Genomic DNA, 18,470 nt, shown 5'->3' on the forward strand with positions numbered 1-18,470 from the left:
CGGTCCCTGTCCGAGCAAGACCTGAGAGAGAAACAGGGGAGCTTCTCTCTTTTTTTTTTCAGCTCATAAACGACCAAGCCATAGTTTCATGTCGTACGCAGGCTAGAAATGCAAGAAAATCAGGAAATTCGTATACAGAATTGTGTGGCAGTGGGTGGTACTGAACTACCTTACTTATGAGGATTTTATGATGGGATTTTACATATCACAGACTTGAGAATGGGGGTATTGTTAACATTATTGTCGCAAAAGACGGGATGATAGGTATTGAGCAACAAAGAAGCTCTCTTGTCATTTTTCGGGCCCCGAGGACAGTCCGTTGTTAGCTGCATTCATGCATCTCAATTCAAGGGTGATAACTCTCGGTAATATTCCGCGGTAAGAACAAAGTATGGATTTACATTCCGAAAATTCGGATTCGGAATCAGGTTGTTCTCATGCAAGCCATTATGTCTTCCAACCTCACGATAATTAATGCTGGCTTTAGAGTTATTGATAGTGTTTTAGTGCTTGGGTCATCAGCAACTCCACCAAAAATTCCTTCAGGATGTTCGGATGAACATTGCAGTTCACCTCACTCCAGAATTCACGCCAAGAGCACAGTCAAAACACTGTATCCCGCACGTAGCCACTCCAACCCTCAACAGCGCCGCCGCCATGCAGCGCTTACCCCGGCCTAGCACCGCATTCCCTTTTCTCCCCAAACTGTAGAGACAAGTCCCTTCACACTCCATAATCAATTCTAATTGCAGGACCAGTACTTTTGTGCTACGTGCGAAGTCACACAGTCTCCAGTTTCCCCCAGACAAATCACCCCGGGGTTTTAGTCCGGGCCCGGTACTGAATACTTGACCAACGACACCCTTGTAGGCAGAGCCAAGATCAAGTTCATGATTTTGAACAAAGAATGGGGATACGACAAGCGATTTTTTCTTCGTTGAGGGGCTTTTTAAGCTTCAAATATGGTCTGATCAATACTTAAACCCTTTCCCACAAGAACGGGTTCAACCGCTCGGGAGCCGAAAACACGGTCAGAGACAAGAAAGAATTCTAGCACTTTGATTTGATTTGATTTGATTTGATTTGGCGATTGGTCGAGGCGTACAGCACCTTGAACTTCTTCTCCCCATCACATCACCAACAGCGAGTTTCTCAGGTCATGCGACGGTGCTTGCTTGGCGTATTCACTTGTGGCTGGTACAATAAGACTCGGTACGACAGAATGTTATCCCGCCCTTTTCGGAGTACGCTCACTGATGAGGGTCCCTTTGCGTCCTGTCAAATGCAATAACAAGATCTGTGCTATAGCCATCAGATCATACAATGGAGACTCCGCCGAGTATATTTAGATAGGTCAAGTTTCATTGTCACCCTATTGACACATAGCAGTCAGGTACCTACAGTGCAGCATTCTTCAAGTACCACGGATGCACTACAGTGTTCTTTTCATCCTAAGACATGCTCTGTGGGGTGCAGAAAGGCTGGGGTTGAAACATGGGTTAACGACATAAGGCCGAGCCGTTCTTTGGTAGCGTGTCAGAAATGCCGCTTACTGCGGACGGCGGTCATCTCTACTGGACATATCAGATCATAAAGAGAAATTCATATATTTCTTGTGTATGGTGGCTTAGTTGGAATTGTCGGGAGAGCGGACGGAAAGGTGTGCGTGTGTGAGGTCAAATACATCGCTGCTGGATGTCAAAAGATCTCGAAAGTGGCACAACCTGTCATTGTTGTATTCAGTCCTACTATCATCGATGCAACGTATTCTCAGGGCCGCGTAGAGTGTAACAGACTGAAACATTCCCAAATAAACCTGATCGTCAGGCACAGCATATCTAGCAAAGTAAAAATCCTCCGTGATACAAGTGCAATGTTCAATAACCTCCAAGCCACCATCCTTACCATTGGCCAACACAGCCGCCAACAACCAAGTTTCACCACCAGACAAACTGCACAGAAACGGGTTACTGAATGTTAACAATATCTTCATAAATTTGTATAAACTAGATTTAGCAACAAGCTTGCATGCATCCCGCCTATGAATACAAAAATCCCAGACGCCTAATATTTGCCAGAGCCCCCTTTTTTGGCGGGCATAGGGTACTACAAAAGCTCGCACAAAAAATCACACAATAGTCATCGCCGCGTCACCATAGTTACATCAGACATTCGACCTAAGGCTCGAGAGTAACCTCCTGGCCCTTGACGCGGCCAATGACTTGCTGGGGCGCGTACTTAGGGATGACCTCGTCGTCGTGCAGCATCTCGAACTCCTCAGTCGCGTCGCGGCCCATGAAGTTCAGGATGGCCTGTACGCCACCGGGGTGCTCCTCGAGCCAGTTGCTGAGGTCCATGACGACACCCTTGACGGCGACCCAGACGTTGTCCTTGGTGTTGTGCTTGGCAATCTCCTCCATGGTGAACTCCTTCTCAGGGACCTTGAAGGCCTTGGGGTCGTTGGGCTTAGCAGCCTTGGCACCGTCGTCCTTGGTAGGGTTAGGACCAGCAGAGGCGGTAGCCTGCTCGTCAACCTTTGAAGGAGCACCAGAGCCTGAGGGAGCGGCGCCGGGAGCACCCCAGGAGACAGTCACCTGGTTGGGGACTGAAGGGTCGAGGTGCAGAGAGATCTGACCAACACGCTCAGCAGCGCTGCCGGCACCGCCCTTAAGAGCGTTCTGGAAGAGGTAGTTGCTAGCAGTGTCACCGGCAACACGGCCGTAGACAACACAGCCGAGAAGAGAAGAACCACCAAGACGGTTGGCACCGTGAACACCACCAGCCAACTCACCACAGGCGTAGAGACCCTCGAAGGGCTGCTTCTCCTGGTTGAGGACCTGAGCCTTGTCATTGATCTCAATACCACCCATGGTGAAGTGGAGAACGGGCTCCATGACGGCGACGTGGAAGTCATCGTCAACGTTGACGGGCAAGTTGTGGAAGAACTTCTTGCCCCAGGGGTCCTTCTGCTTGCCATCGGCAATGTCGTTGTAGGTAGAGAAGGTCTTCTGGAGGTGCTCAGGAGTGCAGCCAATCTCCTTGGCAAGCTCCTTACCGGTCATCTTCTTCATGAGACCACGACCAGAGTAGTGGCGAGTGTGGAAGTCAAGGACCTTGGAGGCCTTGGAGTTAAGAATAAGGCGGATGGGGAACTTGTTCCTCTTCTTCTCCTCCCACATCATGCCGGAGACGTAATCACGGTGGCCAAGCTCGTCACAGAATCGGTCACCATCGGCGTTGAGGAGGAGGCCACCCTCACCACGGAGAGCCTCAGCAGCGAGGAACTTCCACTTGGAGCCGGGGTCCTTGGGGTCAACGAGACCTGTGGGGTGGACTTGGACCTTGTCCATGTCAATACCGTTACCGCCAATGGCCATAACCATCTTCTGACCGTCACCAGTAGCGTGTGTGCCGTTTGTGGTGGCAAGGCCATAGGTATCAGGTCGGTGCTTCTTGAGCAGAGAAGAGTCGGAGAAATCAGCAGCGTAGCCACCAGTAGCGAGGACGACGGGACCGTCGATGGAGACAATCTCGCCGTTGTACTCGTACTTGACACCAGTGACCTTGTTGCCCTCCTTGTTAAGCTCGGTGACGCGGGCCTTCTTGATGATCTCGACACGGCCGGGTTCGCTCTCGGCAAGCTCCTCGAGGCGCTGCATCAGGGCGTAGGTGATGGCCATACCGGGGAACTTGGCATCGTGACCTCGGTGGGTTCGGGGCTGGGAGTGGCCACTGTGATGATTGTTAGGTTACTGTTTGCAATGCGACGGGAGGCGAATTGAACATACCCGAGACGAGAGACGAGGGTGAGATCGAGGTTGAACTCATCCTGAAGCCACTCGACAGCAGCAGCGGACTTGTAGGTAAGGACCTTGATAAGGTCGGGTCTAGCCTTGTCACGGGCGGACTTGAGGGTATCATCGTAGAACTGCTGAACGCTGTCGGGAATGCCAGTCTCAACCTGCGTCCTTGTGAGAGCACCGTTGATACCGGAAGTAGCCTTGGTAGAGTTTCCACCGAAGAAGCCTACAGGAAGCGTATGTCAGTGAATGTTGCGGTCTAGTAAGTCCAGGCGCTTCAATGCGCTGGCTTAGTGAGATTCGGAACCAACTTACCCTGCTTGTCGAGGACAACGACGTTGCCACCAGCCAAGTAAATGGTGTGTGCAGCAGACAGACCAGACACTGGGAACAGAAGTTAGAATCGTCGCAACACATCGCGCAACACCTCCGAGAGGCGAATCAGTGTCAACTTACGGCCACCGCCAACGACAATCACTCTAGGAGCCATTATTGCGTGTGTGTTTTGTATGTGAGTATATGGGGAGGGTATAAAGATGACACGGCAGACTCTCACGCAGAATACAAGAGAAAAAGGGAGATGGAGAGTTAGTTTCTTGGGAGGGGGGGATAAGAATACAAGTTCAAAAAGAAAAAAGTTGGAGGAAGAGGAGGATCAAGGGACAAGTTCTTATTTAGTACTGTATGCGATTCGATCGATGGACATGGACGCCAACAAGGCCGAGGGCGAGAGGCAAGCACCGAACCGAAAGATCCAAGGGTACAGTAGCAAGGCGTTACCCAGTAGTGGATGCCGAGGTCGAACCATGAATGATGAGCGCGTGCAAAAAAGAGCGGGCGTGGGCCACCTGAGGAGAGAGGTGAGTTTAACGACGTGTGTCATCAACGAGGTCCAACTACTTGTTTTACCATAAAAACAGCGTAAATCTCTCTATTACTTCAAGTCGAATGATGTATCTATACTTTTACCCTTCTCTCAACTGTTAAAAGGCACTTTTTTATACCTTTTGGCCTCTCTGTTCATGACTGTCGCAAACACTGACCTGACGGACTTTTGAGCTGCAGCAAATCAGATGCCACCGTTTTCTCAGCATAGCAAGGCCAAGGCCTAGGATTGCTCCCCGGAAGCGGCTGCAATGCCCACTGAGACTTAGCGTCAGTTCCCTGTATCCACCCCCGCTACAGCTAGAATTTGGGGATTGGGGGAAGTGCATCAATTCTATCAGTTGCCTTCCATATGAACATTTACTCGTCTATTGAGGTGTAATACTCTGTAAACTTGGGATCTCTCACCAATTGAGGGGCCTATAGTTTCTAGTCCACATTCTGTCCCCAACAAAGATCACTTCGGCTCAGTTACTCGCTGCCCTCGCCGTAAGCTACGCCGAAACACCGCATCGCAATTGTCTACCAGGCGACCGGGCAACCCACCGACAATGCTCTCTCTCGCGACTGATGTGCCGAGGTCTCCGCTTCTGAAGGACATTGTGGGGAAAGCTACCAAGCAACAGGCTAAGGTGTTGAGTTAACACTTTTGTCGTTCCTTGGTTCCGTGGTTCCGAATTGTCTAAAGGGGAGTCTATCATGGGAGCATGGTCTTTAACCGGTGTATTATATCTCGTCTATGTATTTTATTATAACTCTGAGCATGTGAAAAAACATTCTCCTCATGCAATCTCCTCACTCTTCTTCTTTCTCCTCGTTCTGACACTTGAGACTCATCCAATCATGAATCTCTTCTCCAAACCCCACACCAGCCGGACTTGTGACCGACCACCTCGGCCAAGTAACCGGACACACCACGGATCACTCAAACATGAACTCGTACCGTACACGTGATCTGAACTGATCAATTCCACACTTGTGTCAGTGAGTTCAATAAAACATCAGACTTTCACATGCTATCTCCTCCAAAAAAGCACATGAATCGTCTGCATAACTGAAACCCTCCCGCATCTTGTCCATGACGCCGTCTTCCCCACGTTCATGACTAGAGGTCCAGTGACAGGCATTCATTCTCAGGCTTGTGACAGTTTGACCTGGTCAGCTGGTTTCTTTTTCGACGTCGCTCATTCGCTTACAGTTCTAAAAAGCACGTGAAAGTCTTGTCTGCCTTCTTTCTCTGGGGATGGAATTCCTCCTTGGTTTATGTTTTCCCCAGATTCTCTTACACGTGCATCATCTGACCCCGGAAATTGCCTGAGCCTCCGCCACTTCTGCTTATCCATTTGTCCAGAACCTCTGCCGTCTTACTGAAATCTGGGGGCTGACTCAGCATATTTTCACATGTGAATATCAGTACCGAAGGATCAATGGAACTCAGAGTCCGAGTCGAATCAGCCTGATTGTAACCCGCAGTTTAGACGGTCTACCTGTTGCTTTGCTGAACCCTTTCTCATCTTTGCAAGAGGGACTCTTTATGCAGGGTTCAATCTTAAAGCCAATGACGTAGATAACATGACCCTTAATCACTATACTACCGGGTAGGAGAAGCGCCATACACCCAATAGCCGAAGGTAAGCATTGTATTGAGTCTTCTGTGATTGGAATCCGTACCGAACTTGAGTAGACGGTGATTCTAGCGTATTCATTGTATCATATACGCAATGCATCTCAGTTTCATGGTGGATCAAAACGTTCGGTTAACGGCTCAGATGTCTTATCGACCAATTTCGCCAGTGAGGAGTTGTGCACAGGTAATGACAGTTTACATAGTACTGTTCCAAGAAATAGTCAGGCTAAGTAAAGATTCTAGCCGCTTAACTAGTCTTTGGCACTTTGATATCTGTTATTTTGAAGCCAACTCCGTGACTCCCATTAGAGAACTCAGGATAGTTCGTCTCGCGGCTCACAACCGCTCCATACAGTTACAGGCTCTCGTGCACTAGAGTTATCCATAACAACATAAAGTCAAGGGGAGACGCCGTCTTAAAGATACTCTAGATAGGTCAGATCCCCAGAGAATGTATCGGGCATGCGGCGCAACTTTGGTGTAAGTCATTGAGATAACGATCCCGTGACCTATCACGTTACCCCAATACGCAAATCCCCTCATGACGTACTGTCAAACCTCAACCATAACCTAAACCTACATCAACAACTTCACAATGAAACCTCTTATCGCCTTAACAGCTCTATTCAGCCTAACATCCTCCTCCCAGTCTCCCCTCCGCGACAATCAAGCACCACTCCCCAAACCTCCCATCCCTCTAAAAGGCCATCTCCCTCTAATGTCCTCCAACCCGCCCTCCGTCCAACCCTCCGTCGCCCTCGGCGACATCCTAGGCTCCAACCGCGGTCTAACGAGCTTCTCATCATTCGCGCGCATGCAGCCATCCACCGATACAAGACTAAGCGATTTATCTACGAACACTACTGTTCTTGCGCCGCTTAACTCAGCTGTTGATGCGCTACCGCGCAAACCGTGGGAACAATCTGCTGATTACAATAATTTTGGGGCTGATGCGTATGAGGGTGATGGGGGGCAGGATAGGGCGAGGGAGAATATGAGACGGTTTGTGGAGGCGCATCTTGTGCCTGTTAGTCCGTGGGAGAAGGGGGAGAAGAGTAAGACGCTGGGAGGGAAGGAGATTTGGTGGGAGGTTAAGGAGGGACGGAGGGTTATCATGCCTGATGAGGTTGAGGTTGAGAGGGTGGCTAGTCAGGTTGGGAATGGGGAGCTGGTAAGTTTATTAAGATCATGATGGGCGACATGCTAACTTGAGATACAGTGGATTCTGAAAGGAGTTTTGAACTACGCTTAGATAGACACCGTTTGATGGGTACAGACAGATACACGAATAATGATAGATTAATGCTTATGCAAGTTTGGATACAGCTAGATATTTGCGCAAGAGGTCGGGATACTTTCGCTACAGGTAATGGCGCTTAGGATAATACACGAGGTTCAAAGAGATCACCACACATCAATCTGCTATTCATCCAGTATATTGATTAGGTCAACATATTCGTCGCCGGTATCATCTATCCGAACTCCCAGAAATGACACCCTCCGAAACAGACATAAATTACAACAAGGACTAGGCACCTCCAGAACAAACTCCCTTCACTTTTTCGTCAAGCAGACTATTCTGCATAGTTCACTCCAAACACTGCAAGTTACCCCCATACACAAAGGGCTTACAAACCAGGTATAATATTCGAGATGAAAGGAATACAGGCAAAAGCTGCCTCAAAACAATAGACTGTAAGGCCGTAAACACGACACTGGCCGATTCTGATGATGTTCTATGACTGGCATGCAGAGGCCAGCCTATGATGCCCTGTCGGTTGAAGCGTTTAGCAAAAAGCACTTTTGTATGAGAACAATTCCCAAAATCGAGGACTACTCCTCCACTTTCATCCTCTTTGGCTCTGACTCCTCCGCAGTATCGCTCTGCGTTGTGGCTCCTGGTTCAGGAGTCTTTCGTTTCGTGGCAGTAAAATTGCTTGGAGCAACACTCAAGTTCTGAGTTGAGCTCCCATTGGCATGAGGCAGGAGATCCTTGTCCTTAGAAGCGTTGGAATTTGCATTTGGTGTCGTGTTCAGGTCATCTCTGAGGAAACTGGGACCTGAACCGACAACTGGCGTTGCAAAGTTCAGCGGACTTGGTAGTGTGTTACTGTCACCTCCCCGGAAGTTCCAATCGGGATAGAAGCTACTTGGACTCGGGAGGAGTTCATTTGTCAAGAAACGTGATGGCAAGGCAGAGACAGGAGTATCACCATTCACATTCTGCTGAGGAGGCGGCCGGGCAAAAGGATTTGGGGGGCCAGTAGCACCAGCGGACAATATTGCTGACGCAGACGGAGAGGGAGGAGGAAGCACAAGTGACGACTGAGAGTTGTGGCGTTGAGGCGCCTGCGTTGTAGTTTCTGTGGCAATTCGCGGCGAGTTTGACTCTGCCGTTCGTGCGCTACCGCCGCCTTCAGATCCACCATCCGGAATCTGCACCGTTAAGCGAGGGCCACGAGGTCGAGCTCCACCGGGGCCGCCGGCCTTTGCACTGTTAGAACGCGAGGGCGGAGTCAAAGTGGTTTCTGGTATTGACGACAGCGATACTGTTCGAGACTTATCATCGGTCTGGGTACTGGCACGCTGTGGCAAATGGGGTGATGATTTGGGCCCATCCGCGGCCCTGTTCAGTGCAGCCACATCAACTGATTGTGAACGGTTGGCGGCATTTGCAGCATTAGCAGCGGCAGCGGCAGCAGCAGACTCTGATTTGTTCGACTCGGAAGTAAAAGATGCCAGATGCTGGGACAAAATAGATCGGTTCTCTTCGATGGGAGTGAAGATACTGTGGGATTTTCTTTGAGGTAGCTTCTTGATGGCACTGTCCGTATTCAGTAGTGGCGGCTGAGGGCGTTCTTGTGGTTCCGTCTTGGGTTCCACGGGAGGCGGTGGTGGAGGATCTTGAAGTCGACGTTCAGGCTGGGGCGGCGGAGGTGACATTTGCGACATGTTCGGAGGAAGCTGTTGCTGAGGCGGTTGTGGCGACGGTGTTGGACGAACAGGAGCTTGGATTGCTTGTGACGGCGGTTGCGAAGTGTAAGCGGGAGGCATCGGAGAGGGCATCGGGGACCTGCGGTCATCCATGTACGGTCCTGGTTGCTGCAGGTGGCTCGGCTGTTGGTGATAAGCATATTGAGGATGAGGACCATGTTGAGGCATTAGACCGGGAGGATGAGGCGAGTTGTAGATAGGTGGATTGGGCATGTAGTTCATTCCGGGATGCGGAGGGCCGGCCGGAGGCGGAGGCTGAACCATGCCGGGGCCCATTCGGCGCATATCCGTTCGAGACGCCGGTCGTGAGCCGATCGATGGTTGCGGCGTGTGTTGTCGCTGAATAGGATGACCGGGATGCGCTTGGAATGGGCCGCCATTACCAATAGGTGGTGATGCTGAAGGTGTATGATGTCGAATCTGTGGGAAAGGAGGCTGATGTTGTCCGTAAGCATGGGGAGGCATCATCTGGTTCTCGACAACTTCAGGGCCATGGGGAGGGGTGCCGTCATTTTCCTCATCGTCGTCATCGTCGTTTCCACCGTTGAAGTCAGAGGGACCTTTGTGTTCACTGGGACCGCCATGCTATTGTCTGTTAGCAAATAATACAACGCGTCGCAGTCGCAGCCTGCGTTCAGAGGCGTTGCGGCTGTGCCTCCAGAAGTGGGACTCACGTATTGATATCGGTGGATAAGCTCTCGCATATCCGTTGATGAATATTCGTAAAGTTTCTTGTTGTTGCCAAAAATGAAGACGGCGACATCGACAGAGCAAAGAACGGAAAGCTCATGAGCCTTTTTGAAAAGACCGCCCTTTCGCTTCAAGAAGGTGCTTTGTGCGCCAGTTAGTCGCGAACTTTGAGACACCAAGATCTGGTGATTTGTAGCTGATCCTGGGTTTAACTTACACAGAGCGATTCCTGTCATCTTTGATCGCCTTGATCTCAATCTTTCTTCGTCCCATGTTGAACGGCTGTGCAGCTCAAGTTGGAGAAATGTGTCGCGTTTCCACGCGGGGCAGCTCAACGGTCGCGGCCAAGAAGATATGGAAGATGCCTGAGACGTTGGTAGTGGAGTAGGGTGGAATTGGAAATGGGTCGCGCAGATCGTCGCAAAGAAAAGGAGTCGACAGTTTGAAGCGGAGAAAGTCGAGCCGCGAGGTTAATGTCAAGTTAAGTTAAGTTGAAGCGCGGTTGTAGTCGTGATCGTAAGCGAGAACAAAGAATAGTTAAACGGCGTGGTAAAGTGGATGCTACCAAAGAACGCTTGAGGAAACGGAGAAATAAACCGAAAAAGTAGATGGATAAAGCCGAGAGAGGAGCAGGTTGAGTGAGATGACGGAGGCGGCTGTCGCGGTGGCCGTGGAAGGTTGTTTAAAAGGAAAAAAGAGTGGGAGCGGGAGAGGATTTGATGAGGGAAGCGAAGGTGGTTTGGCTTGCTCTGCTCTGCTTTGCTTGGAGCTGGGACAAGCCGAAGTAGAAGTAACCTTTCAGTCAGTGAAAGGACCCCAAGGCCGTTGGCTACCTTTGTAGCTTAGTGGCCGGCAGCTGGTGGAGGGGTACTTGGTGCAGTAGCGCGTCGACGGTATCTCTTTTTAAGCTTGGCCTTTGGTGGTACCTTTTTTTTAGCCCTGAGGGGAGCGGGATAGAAGAGGGTACTGAGTGAGGCAGAGGATGAGTGACGCAGACATGCGAGTCGCGTATATCATCAGATTCGATGCGCAGATGAAAATTTGAGTTCACGAGAGCCGTTGGGACAAGGAGACTAGGTTTAGATAAGATCTGCCCTCAAGACCGTTGCGCGACGCGACGCGATAGCGATAGAAAAGTAAGATTTGAGCGATCAAGAGAGAGAACGGGCTTGGGTTTTCTGGCGCTTGCGCTTGCGCTGGAGAAAGGGGGCAATGAGTGGGAAAATGACACAAACGAGCGACCGTTAAGCTGAAGGTTTCGATCGATAGACGTCGATGGGGCTGAATCTGGCGTCTGTGGTTGGGATGGGAATAGATGGATGGCTTCTAATAATAGATGGATCGTGTTCACTTTCACTCGTGCGTGCGGGTGCGGGATGGAGAAAGCGACGGGAGGGAAAAAAAGAAGGCAATATGGAACCCGCAGGAAAAACTCCTTGCTTAGATAAGGTGAGTGTGATTGGATAGAGGTCAGACGGGGCTCACCGTCACGGTGGGTTTAGTGGAGCCGAGTCTGGGCTACGGCACTCGAAGCCCTGGAACGGTCCCCTAAAGAGGCGCCAACGTTCAGGGAGACAGACCAGGACGGGACGGGACAGCGGAATGGAACTTGGACAGTGGAGGTCCAACCACCGACTTTTAGAAATAACATCATTGACTTGACGTTATTTGTCGCACCACGTTGTTTTCTAGTGTCTGTTTCCAGAGTAGTAGAAGGTATATCAGGTATAATATCAGCCACGGCTCTTGGCAGAAGGAAAAGTCTCAACTGCAAGTAACTTCTCGAACAAATAAGAAGCCCGAACCTCAACCACCAACCTCTCAATACAGCTCTTATCATCTTGAAACCACAAAGCCCAGGCCATATCCTGGTTTGAGTCAACGGAAACAACACATCAACTAGAGCAAACAGGGCTAACGTAACTCTTCCGGATATCGCTTCCTATGTTTCATGCAACTTGACAGACAGGAAAGGAAGCTGAGCCTCGTTTGTTCCCACCCATTTCGCTGCAATTGCTTCGTATTCCATGGGCTTTTGCTGCATCTTTTAGCTTGAGGGTTTGCCGTTGCGTTGGTGATCGTGGTCTGTTCTCCCCGACGGGTGGCTCTAAGCTCTGTCTTTCTTGATTTCACACTAATTGTGAATCTGAGGAGTTGAGTCAGTATAGATAGACTCATTAAACACATCCGAAGCTATTGACACCTGGAAGCTATAGCCGTCCCCCGTCCCCCTCATGACATATGCCAGACCCTAGTTCCCAACCGTCATTTTCCAGCTTCTAAAAATACAATTATGCATAGCAGCCTCACACCCGAGACCAGGTCATGCATCAACCATGCGGGCCAATTAACCCAGCATGTCAGGAGATTAATCCAGTTTATCAGTGGAGACACTGAATGGGGGCTAAATGTGCATCTCGAAATTTGCCCACTTCTGAGATGTGAGAGGTCAACTGCACCACCACAACTTATCACCTACGTATTCTAGACATCTTCACCGCATATGAATCCATGGATACTCGGATCACTTCTTGTCACATCATTATCAAGGGTGCTGGTTGCAGAGTTAGTGGACTCTCCCTACCTCTTCTCGTCTAGGGTTCTCCGGCAAAGGCTATCCGCGTTGTCAAGCGTACTAGTATCATGAAGTTCGGCAAACAAATAGGAACAAAGTTAATGTTTCAAATGATGTTATTAATAGCATATTGCCAGAAGAACTATCAACGCAGTCTAGGTCAATGCAATGTCTTTGCTGTTGCCATGCCAGCCTTTTCCGTGAAGCAACAAGGATCCCAAACTCCATTTCAATGCCATCAGCCTCTGGTTTCGGTAGTATGTACCAGAGCTTCCTTAATGTACAGCCCATTCCCTCCCCGAAGCCTTGTTGAAGTAACATAAAACCAAGAATAGTAGAGCCATTGCTTTTCCCCTTCGTGCTAACAATAAAACTATCTCAGCTAACCATTCTTGAAAAGTCGACGTCGTGGTTTCGGCTGATCGTGATCAAGCTCGCGTATTAAAAGCAGTATTCGATTTCTAACTGGGCGATCCAGCAGCGCCTCCTGGAGCATTGTAGTTACCAAAGCCTCCGTGCTCAGCAGCGCCATTGTCCGCTTTCATCGTGCCGTTAAGCAGTGGACATAACCTTTGAGGAACAAGTTAGCAAAGAGTTTTGAAAAGACGTATCAACCACAAAAGAAATGCTGTATGTGATGTGGTAGTCGTTGCACGAATTGGTGTTCTCAACTCCATCCACCTCCAGAGTGCCATCTGGGCGTCCAGCGGGCACGGCGAATGCGCTTAGCTTCACGTCGCGCACGCGCAATCGCTTGTTGGCGGGCTGTTCGCTCTCGGGCACGGCGCTGGAGATCCTCTTTGACCTTCTTCCGCTGAGCCCTTTCTTCCTCACGTCGCTTGGCTTCAGCGGCTCGCTGCTCTTGATTCCGCTTGGCTTTGGCTTCACGCTCTTCTTGCAGTCGCTTGGCCGCCGCATTGCGTCGCTCGCGCTCCGCTTCTTTCTCTGCCGCTCGCCGCTCCTGTTCTAGTTGACGAGCGGTTGCCTTGTCCCCGCGCGCCTTTTCTTCAGCACGCCTTCTGGCATCTCGTGCCTTGTCTTTGTCGCATTGTTCCATAGCTAGTTGTAAGTGAGACTTGCGCGAGCGACTGCGCTTTGTGTTGTCGGCCTCTAGAGGTGCACACCAATTGAACGACATTGGGGGAGGGGGAGAAACAAAGGGAAGCGATGATGGAGAATGGGGGCTCATACTTCTTGTTGGTCTTGATATGGCCGACTTGGCCACAATTAGCACACTTGCGGGTTGTTCCAGTTGGGACTTTATCACCATTGACACTGGGTGACCCGGCATCTCCTGTGCTGGCTTTTTGGTGGAGCTCTTTTTGCTGTTCTCGAGCCTGTCTTCGAGCTTTGTTCTTCTCGAGTCGTTCGAGCTCCTTCTTGATTCTGTATCATTGTTAGTATTGATCATCACATCATGACTGGATAAGACGTACCTAATGCCTGCAAGACGGTCATGGTCGGCATTGCCTGTAGGACGGGAGCTGTAGATGCTGTTGAAAGATACACGTAAGCCGGTGCTCTAAACTCCAATCCAACAATATCATTTCTTGAGCCAGGGGTGCCGACTCCGTAAGTTCGTCGGCGTTTTCTTGCCACGGCTCCCCTGCTCTGTGGTTGCTGGACTGTCTGGCGCGAGTTGGGTGGGTGCACGTACTCTCTCATCTCAAGATCCGCCTCTGTTCGCCGCTTCATATACTGCGAAATCACAACCGGATCGTGAACGACTTCGACTCGGTCTTGCGTACTGCCATCGGGCATTCGGATCTCTCGGGTTATGCGAATAGCGCGTCGTTGCTGTCGACTTGCCGAAGTCAAACCACTAATTTGGCTAGTACCGTCGTCGAACTGGGCTGGAGTCATGGCTGACTGAACGTTGAATCTGTCATCTTCGTCTTCTGTTACTGCAACATCTTTGTCGTCATGCTCTTGACCATCTGAGAGTGTAGTCTTTTGCTTCTCCCAGATTTCTCGAATACCTTCCTCGTACATTGCTTGCTGCTTTTTGACATTATAGGCGTGGCCACCATTAGCTCGCTTTTCACGCTCCATAGCATCTGCAGATGTAGCAAGCGGTCCCTGAACTGCCTCGATATATCCGCCCTTCATGGAGGTTCGAATGAAGGAGAAACCAAGACCGTGGCCTGTCGGGTCTCCCTCACCATGAAGTTGAAGCATGGCTTTTTGAGCGCATGCATCGATGAAAGCCTTGGTTGTCTTCCATGGGGCCATCTTGTCCGCAAGAGTTTCTTCTTGCTTCTCTTGCTGCTTTTTGGCGCCCTTGGCAATCTTGCTGCCTTCATCCTCGACATCATCGTCGTCCCCATCCGCATCGTTGTTCTGAACATCTTCATCAAGGGAAGCATTTCGAGGGTCGTATCCGGCGTCCTCAAGCTCCTTGATACCAAGTTGCATAGCATCAAGTAGACAGACCTCCTCTGGCTTAATCATGGAACGAATCGTACTCTCATCAGGTAGTATTTCGCCAGGTTTCAGTCGCCACATACCCTTCTCACCGCTCTCTCTGTCGTACTGCAGGAATTCTTTGAGCTTCTGGCGATTTTGGGTATCGGTTGAGTCGGCAATATGCTTGGTTATGTCGGACAGTTGACAGTTGTCGGTATCGCTATGTCTTATCATGCGAAACGCGAGCATCTTCATCCTGTTCTTCGAGGCATTCGTAACCTTGCGACTGTGTGGTCCTGGAACCTCGACTGAAGGGAATTGCTGACCAACGACATAAAGATGGTCGATCTTGTGGAGAAACCATCTTGAACCTTGTTCTCCGGTAGTGCTGCGTACAACCAAGAAGTCACTCCCTCTTGGGTTGTGCTTGAAGACAGGAGCTCGGTACATCTCGTTGTGTAATGTTGGTACAGTCTCACCGGGGTCAACGGTACCAAAAAGGGAGAAGGGAGATCGATCTTCAGGCAGAAGCATACGATACTCTCCAAGTTCTTGTTTGGGTAGTTGCTCATCCTCGTTTGTGTCTTTTCGGCGGTAGTAGTTGATCAAGCGGTTACCCATACCAAAGCTGCTGAGTACTCGTGGACGTTGCTCACAGTACTCGTAAAGAACAGCGGTAGAGTTGTCGTTGATACTCAAATCCTTGGACTTGAGGAAGACTTCGTGCGCTTTGCCCTTCATCTGCTTTCGCTTCTGGTGTGCAGGCTTGTCAAACTTGATGATATGGCCAGCAAATTTCTTGTACCTGAAGCGAGGACGATGATACTCATCTGTCGTACCACCGAGCTTAACTTTGTAGTACGGCCATGAGAGCTTGATAGCAGGCATGCTGTGTTCGACAGAAATGTTGCCGAGCGTAGCGCGGACTTTGCTTTGGTGATTTTCCTTCAAAGCCTCGTATGCCTCGTCGTTCGAGATGTTGAAGCGGTTGGAGACATCGCGGCCGAGGTTGCCGTTTGCCATGCGCTTCAGCTTGTTGTCTGTGCGGGGTCGCTTTGCATTTCGTTGGGTTTCTTGTGTTTCGATAAGGAGGTAAGGATCGCTCATATCCAGTTGCACCCTCTTGGCGCCTCTGCGGGTAGCGTCTTCGAAATTGTCGAACGAGGGGGCAGCATAGCGGGGAATCTCTGGTAGACCAAGCTTGACTGTCTTTCGTTTCTTCGGTCGTGGTGGTCCGTCGTCGCCAAGGTCCATGAGAAACTCGGCATCCCATTCGTCATCCTGCTCCTCAAACACTCGCTTCCGTGCTTGCTGTTCCTGCTGCTCGGCGGTTTGTCGAGCCTTGAAATCAGCTTCGATAGCCTCAATGCTGGCGCCCCAATCTTCGCAGGCAAGCTCAATATCACGGAGGGTGAAGCCAGCAACCGTTTCGGAATCGGAGTCTTGATCGAGATCGAACTGGACATTATCTTCGGCTTGATCCTCTTGGTCGATACCACAGTAAACCAAACCTCTCTCCTCGCCCTGCCTAGGTTTGCGGGTGATGGTTGCAGTGCCCGGGATGCGGAACAGCTTCTCTTGATCGGGAGCGAGTTCAAGTGTGAGTTTGCTGGTGACGAGCTGCTTAGGCTTTTTGACGGGTTTCTTCTCCTTCCATGTTGCTTTCTTGGCTGGTAGGAGTTCGCTCCATGTCAAGACATGCCCCTTCTTGAAAGCAGGCCATGTAGCTTTCAGAAGGTCCTCGACGGTTTCGGCGGGTGCGGGGATGTCGGGATCTTGATTATCGAGATGAGGCTCTGGGTCGAAGTTGATGCCAGGAAAGCTCAGACTCGTATCGAGGGGTTGGGTGTCGTCGGTAGTATCGGCATCGCGAATGTGAGGCGCTGGGGAAGAGGGACCTAGAATTGGGTCTGGTGAAGAAGGTCCCTCTCCGAAGAGATCATCTGGATCGTGACTGGTACCGCCATCGTCAGTGAGGCCAGGCATCTCCATAGAGACACCAGCGCTGGGCTCCTCCTCATCTGGTAAATCATCGTCACTAATATCTTCGTAATCCTCTGCATCATCCGCCTTGCCAGACTGATCGAACGCGACATTATCGAGAATGATGCCGCCTCCGTTGTTTTGCGAGTCTCCTAGCAGCTTCGCAATTTCTCGGTCGTCGGCGGCGTCCTGGGCCTTCCAGGCGTTCTCGTCAAAGGACGAGAAATCGTTCTCTTCAGCCATGATCGCGGTGTCGCAATCGTAAAATCGGATCGCTAAGAGGCCGCGGAAATGTCGTTATTCTTATATCATAATTTTATCGCGTCGCTAATGACAGCCCGCCGCTCGGAGAGTCGTGACTGTCGTGTGAAGATTGATGGTGAGTAATTCGTGTTTGCGTTGAGCTGAGTTGTTCACGGTTGCGTTCTCCAGGAAAGATGCCCGTGAGCCTGAGAATGAGCGCGAAGTCAGCCAATCAACGTCAGGATATGATGGAGGAAGCGGAAAGGCCAGTGCTTTCATTCCGAGGTGGGGCGGCGTTGAGTGGCGTGCAATTCTCCACTTCAACACCATTGTCGCGACAAGGAACAATCATCGAGTAAATGCTCAATGGAAACTGACTTTGGTGTTCTAATTTTGCACAAGAAGCCTCACAGCAGCTTCGATCTCTGTACCACTATCCCTTATTGAATTGTTCTTGAGTTGTATAGTATAAACTGAGGTTAAAATCTGGAGACGTCGTGAGGAAATGTCATTGTACCAGTAAATGATTATTGCACTTACAAATGGAGTCGCCAAGGCGCAGAAGATAGTTGTAACGAGATCGAGTTCAATGCCATGGGTACTTTTTAAGAAGATGAGCCAATAAAATACTTTGATGCTGATGCAAGATGTTGAAAGAATCAAGTTGCGCAGAAGCAAACTCAGGAATATATTGAACAACGAGGGTGAATCACTGGCTCACGACTGGCTTCTTCCCAGACCGAGAACCTAAATATGTGTAGTCGGGAAACTAACTTCAAAATATCAAATTCTCAAATGCATAAGGTATCTGAGGATAATGTTATGCAAAAAGCAGATCAAGAGCGCAGCCAGCTTATGAGTATGCACAATGCAAGGTGATTCATGGCCACAAGCTCGACTCGTTGTTAGACTAAACGTAAAAGCATAGTCTAGAACATCCACTTCTCTTAGAATTAAGTATCGATGGCAATCACGAATTGTCATGTGTTCCAGTTACGGGTTAAGGGTGGACGCAAAGTTCGTTTTTAGGCTCAAGGCCGTGTAAGCATCAATAGCTGATCCACTGCCAACCGCCTCTACTTCAAAGGACAAAAGAACCATAAGATATATAAACATTTATTAGAGTCTTATATTATAATGCATTGTAGAAAGGCTTTATATCCACTTCAACTCTGCGTGGATCGGGCGCCTCTTATTGAGCCACCATAAATGGACAGGAACTCACGATGTGCTCCCGACGGCCCTATAGTAAGTGCATCTATGTCCC

The 18,470-nt window shown here is 50.0% G+C and overlaps 5 protein-coding genes across 5 annotated transcripts; 1 reads left to right on the forward strand and 4 right to left on the reverse strand.

Moving 5' to 3' along the window:
- Positions 1–2,177: 2,177 nt before the first annotated feature.
- BKA55DRAFT_504054 (FAD binding domain-containing protein) lies at positions 2,178–4,290 on the reverse strand (the record flags this gene model as incomplete). Its single annotated transcript, XM_046187062.1, has 4 exons — positions 2,178–3,732; positions 3,789–4,026; positions 4,116–4,184; positions 4,257–4,290. 4 exons carry the CDS (start codon positions 4,288–4,290, stop codon positions 2,178–2,180), a joined length of 1,896 nt encoding a protein of 631 aa, XP_046052870.1.
- Positions 4,291–6,853: 2,563 nt separating this feature from the next.
- Positions 6,854–7,724, forward strand: BKA55DRAFT_560085 (uncharacterized protein). The gene is made up of 2 exons (XM_046192062.1): positions 6,854–7,483; positions 7,532–7,724. Exons 1-2 carry the CDS (start codon positions 6,908–6,910, stop codon positions 7,562–7,564), a joined length of 609 nt encoding a protein of 202 aa, XP_046052871.1. The 5' UTR covers positions 6,854–6,907; the 3' UTR covers positions 7,565–7,724.
- Positions 7,725–8,145: 421 nt separating this feature from the next.
- Positions 8,146–10,269, reverse strand: BKA55DRAFT_504866 (uncharacterized protein; the record flags this gene model as incomplete). Its single annotated transcript, XM_046187133.1, has 3 exons — positions 8,146–9,891; positions 9,981–10,137; positions 10,214–10,269. The coding sequence occupies 3 exons, from the start codon at positions 10,267–10,269 to the stop codon at positions 8,146–8,148; spliced, it is 1,959 nt and encodes a 652-aa protein (XP_046052872.1).
- A 1,368-nt stretch (positions 10,270–11,637) lies between these two features.
- On the reverse strand, positions 11,638–12,260 carry BKA55DRAFT_560088 (uncharacterized protein). Its single transcript, XM_046192063.1, has one exon. The coding sequence runs from the start codon at positions 12,181–12,183 to the stop codon at positions 11,911–11,913; it is 273 nt and encodes a 90-aa protein (XP_046052873.1). The 5' UTR covers positions 12,184–12,260; the 3' UTR covers positions 11,638–11,910.
- A 409-nt stretch (positions 12,261–12,669) lies between these two features.
- Positions 12,670–17,398, reverse strand: BKA55DRAFT_560089 (uncharacterized protein). The gene is made up of 3 exons (XM_046192064.1): positions 14,008–17,398; positions 13,763–13,957; positions 12,670–13,141 (listed from the first exon to the last, which is right to left on the reverse strand). The coding sequence occupies exons 1-3, from the start codon at positions 17,201–17,203 to the stop codon at positions 13,113–13,115; spliced, it is 3,420 nt and encodes a 1,139-aa protein (XP_046052874.1). The 5' UTR covers positions 17,204–17,398; the 3' UTR covers positions 12,670–13,112.
- Positions 17,399–18,470: the final 1,072 nt, after the last annotated feature.

Source organism: Fusarium redolens, assembly GCF_020744475.1.
Source record: "Fusarium redolens strain MPI-CAGE-AT-0023 chromosome Unknown BKA55scaffold_4, whole genome shotgun sequence".
NCBI lineage: Eukaryota > Fungi > Ascomycota > Sordariomycetes > Hypocreales > Nectriaceae > Fusarium > Fusarium redolens.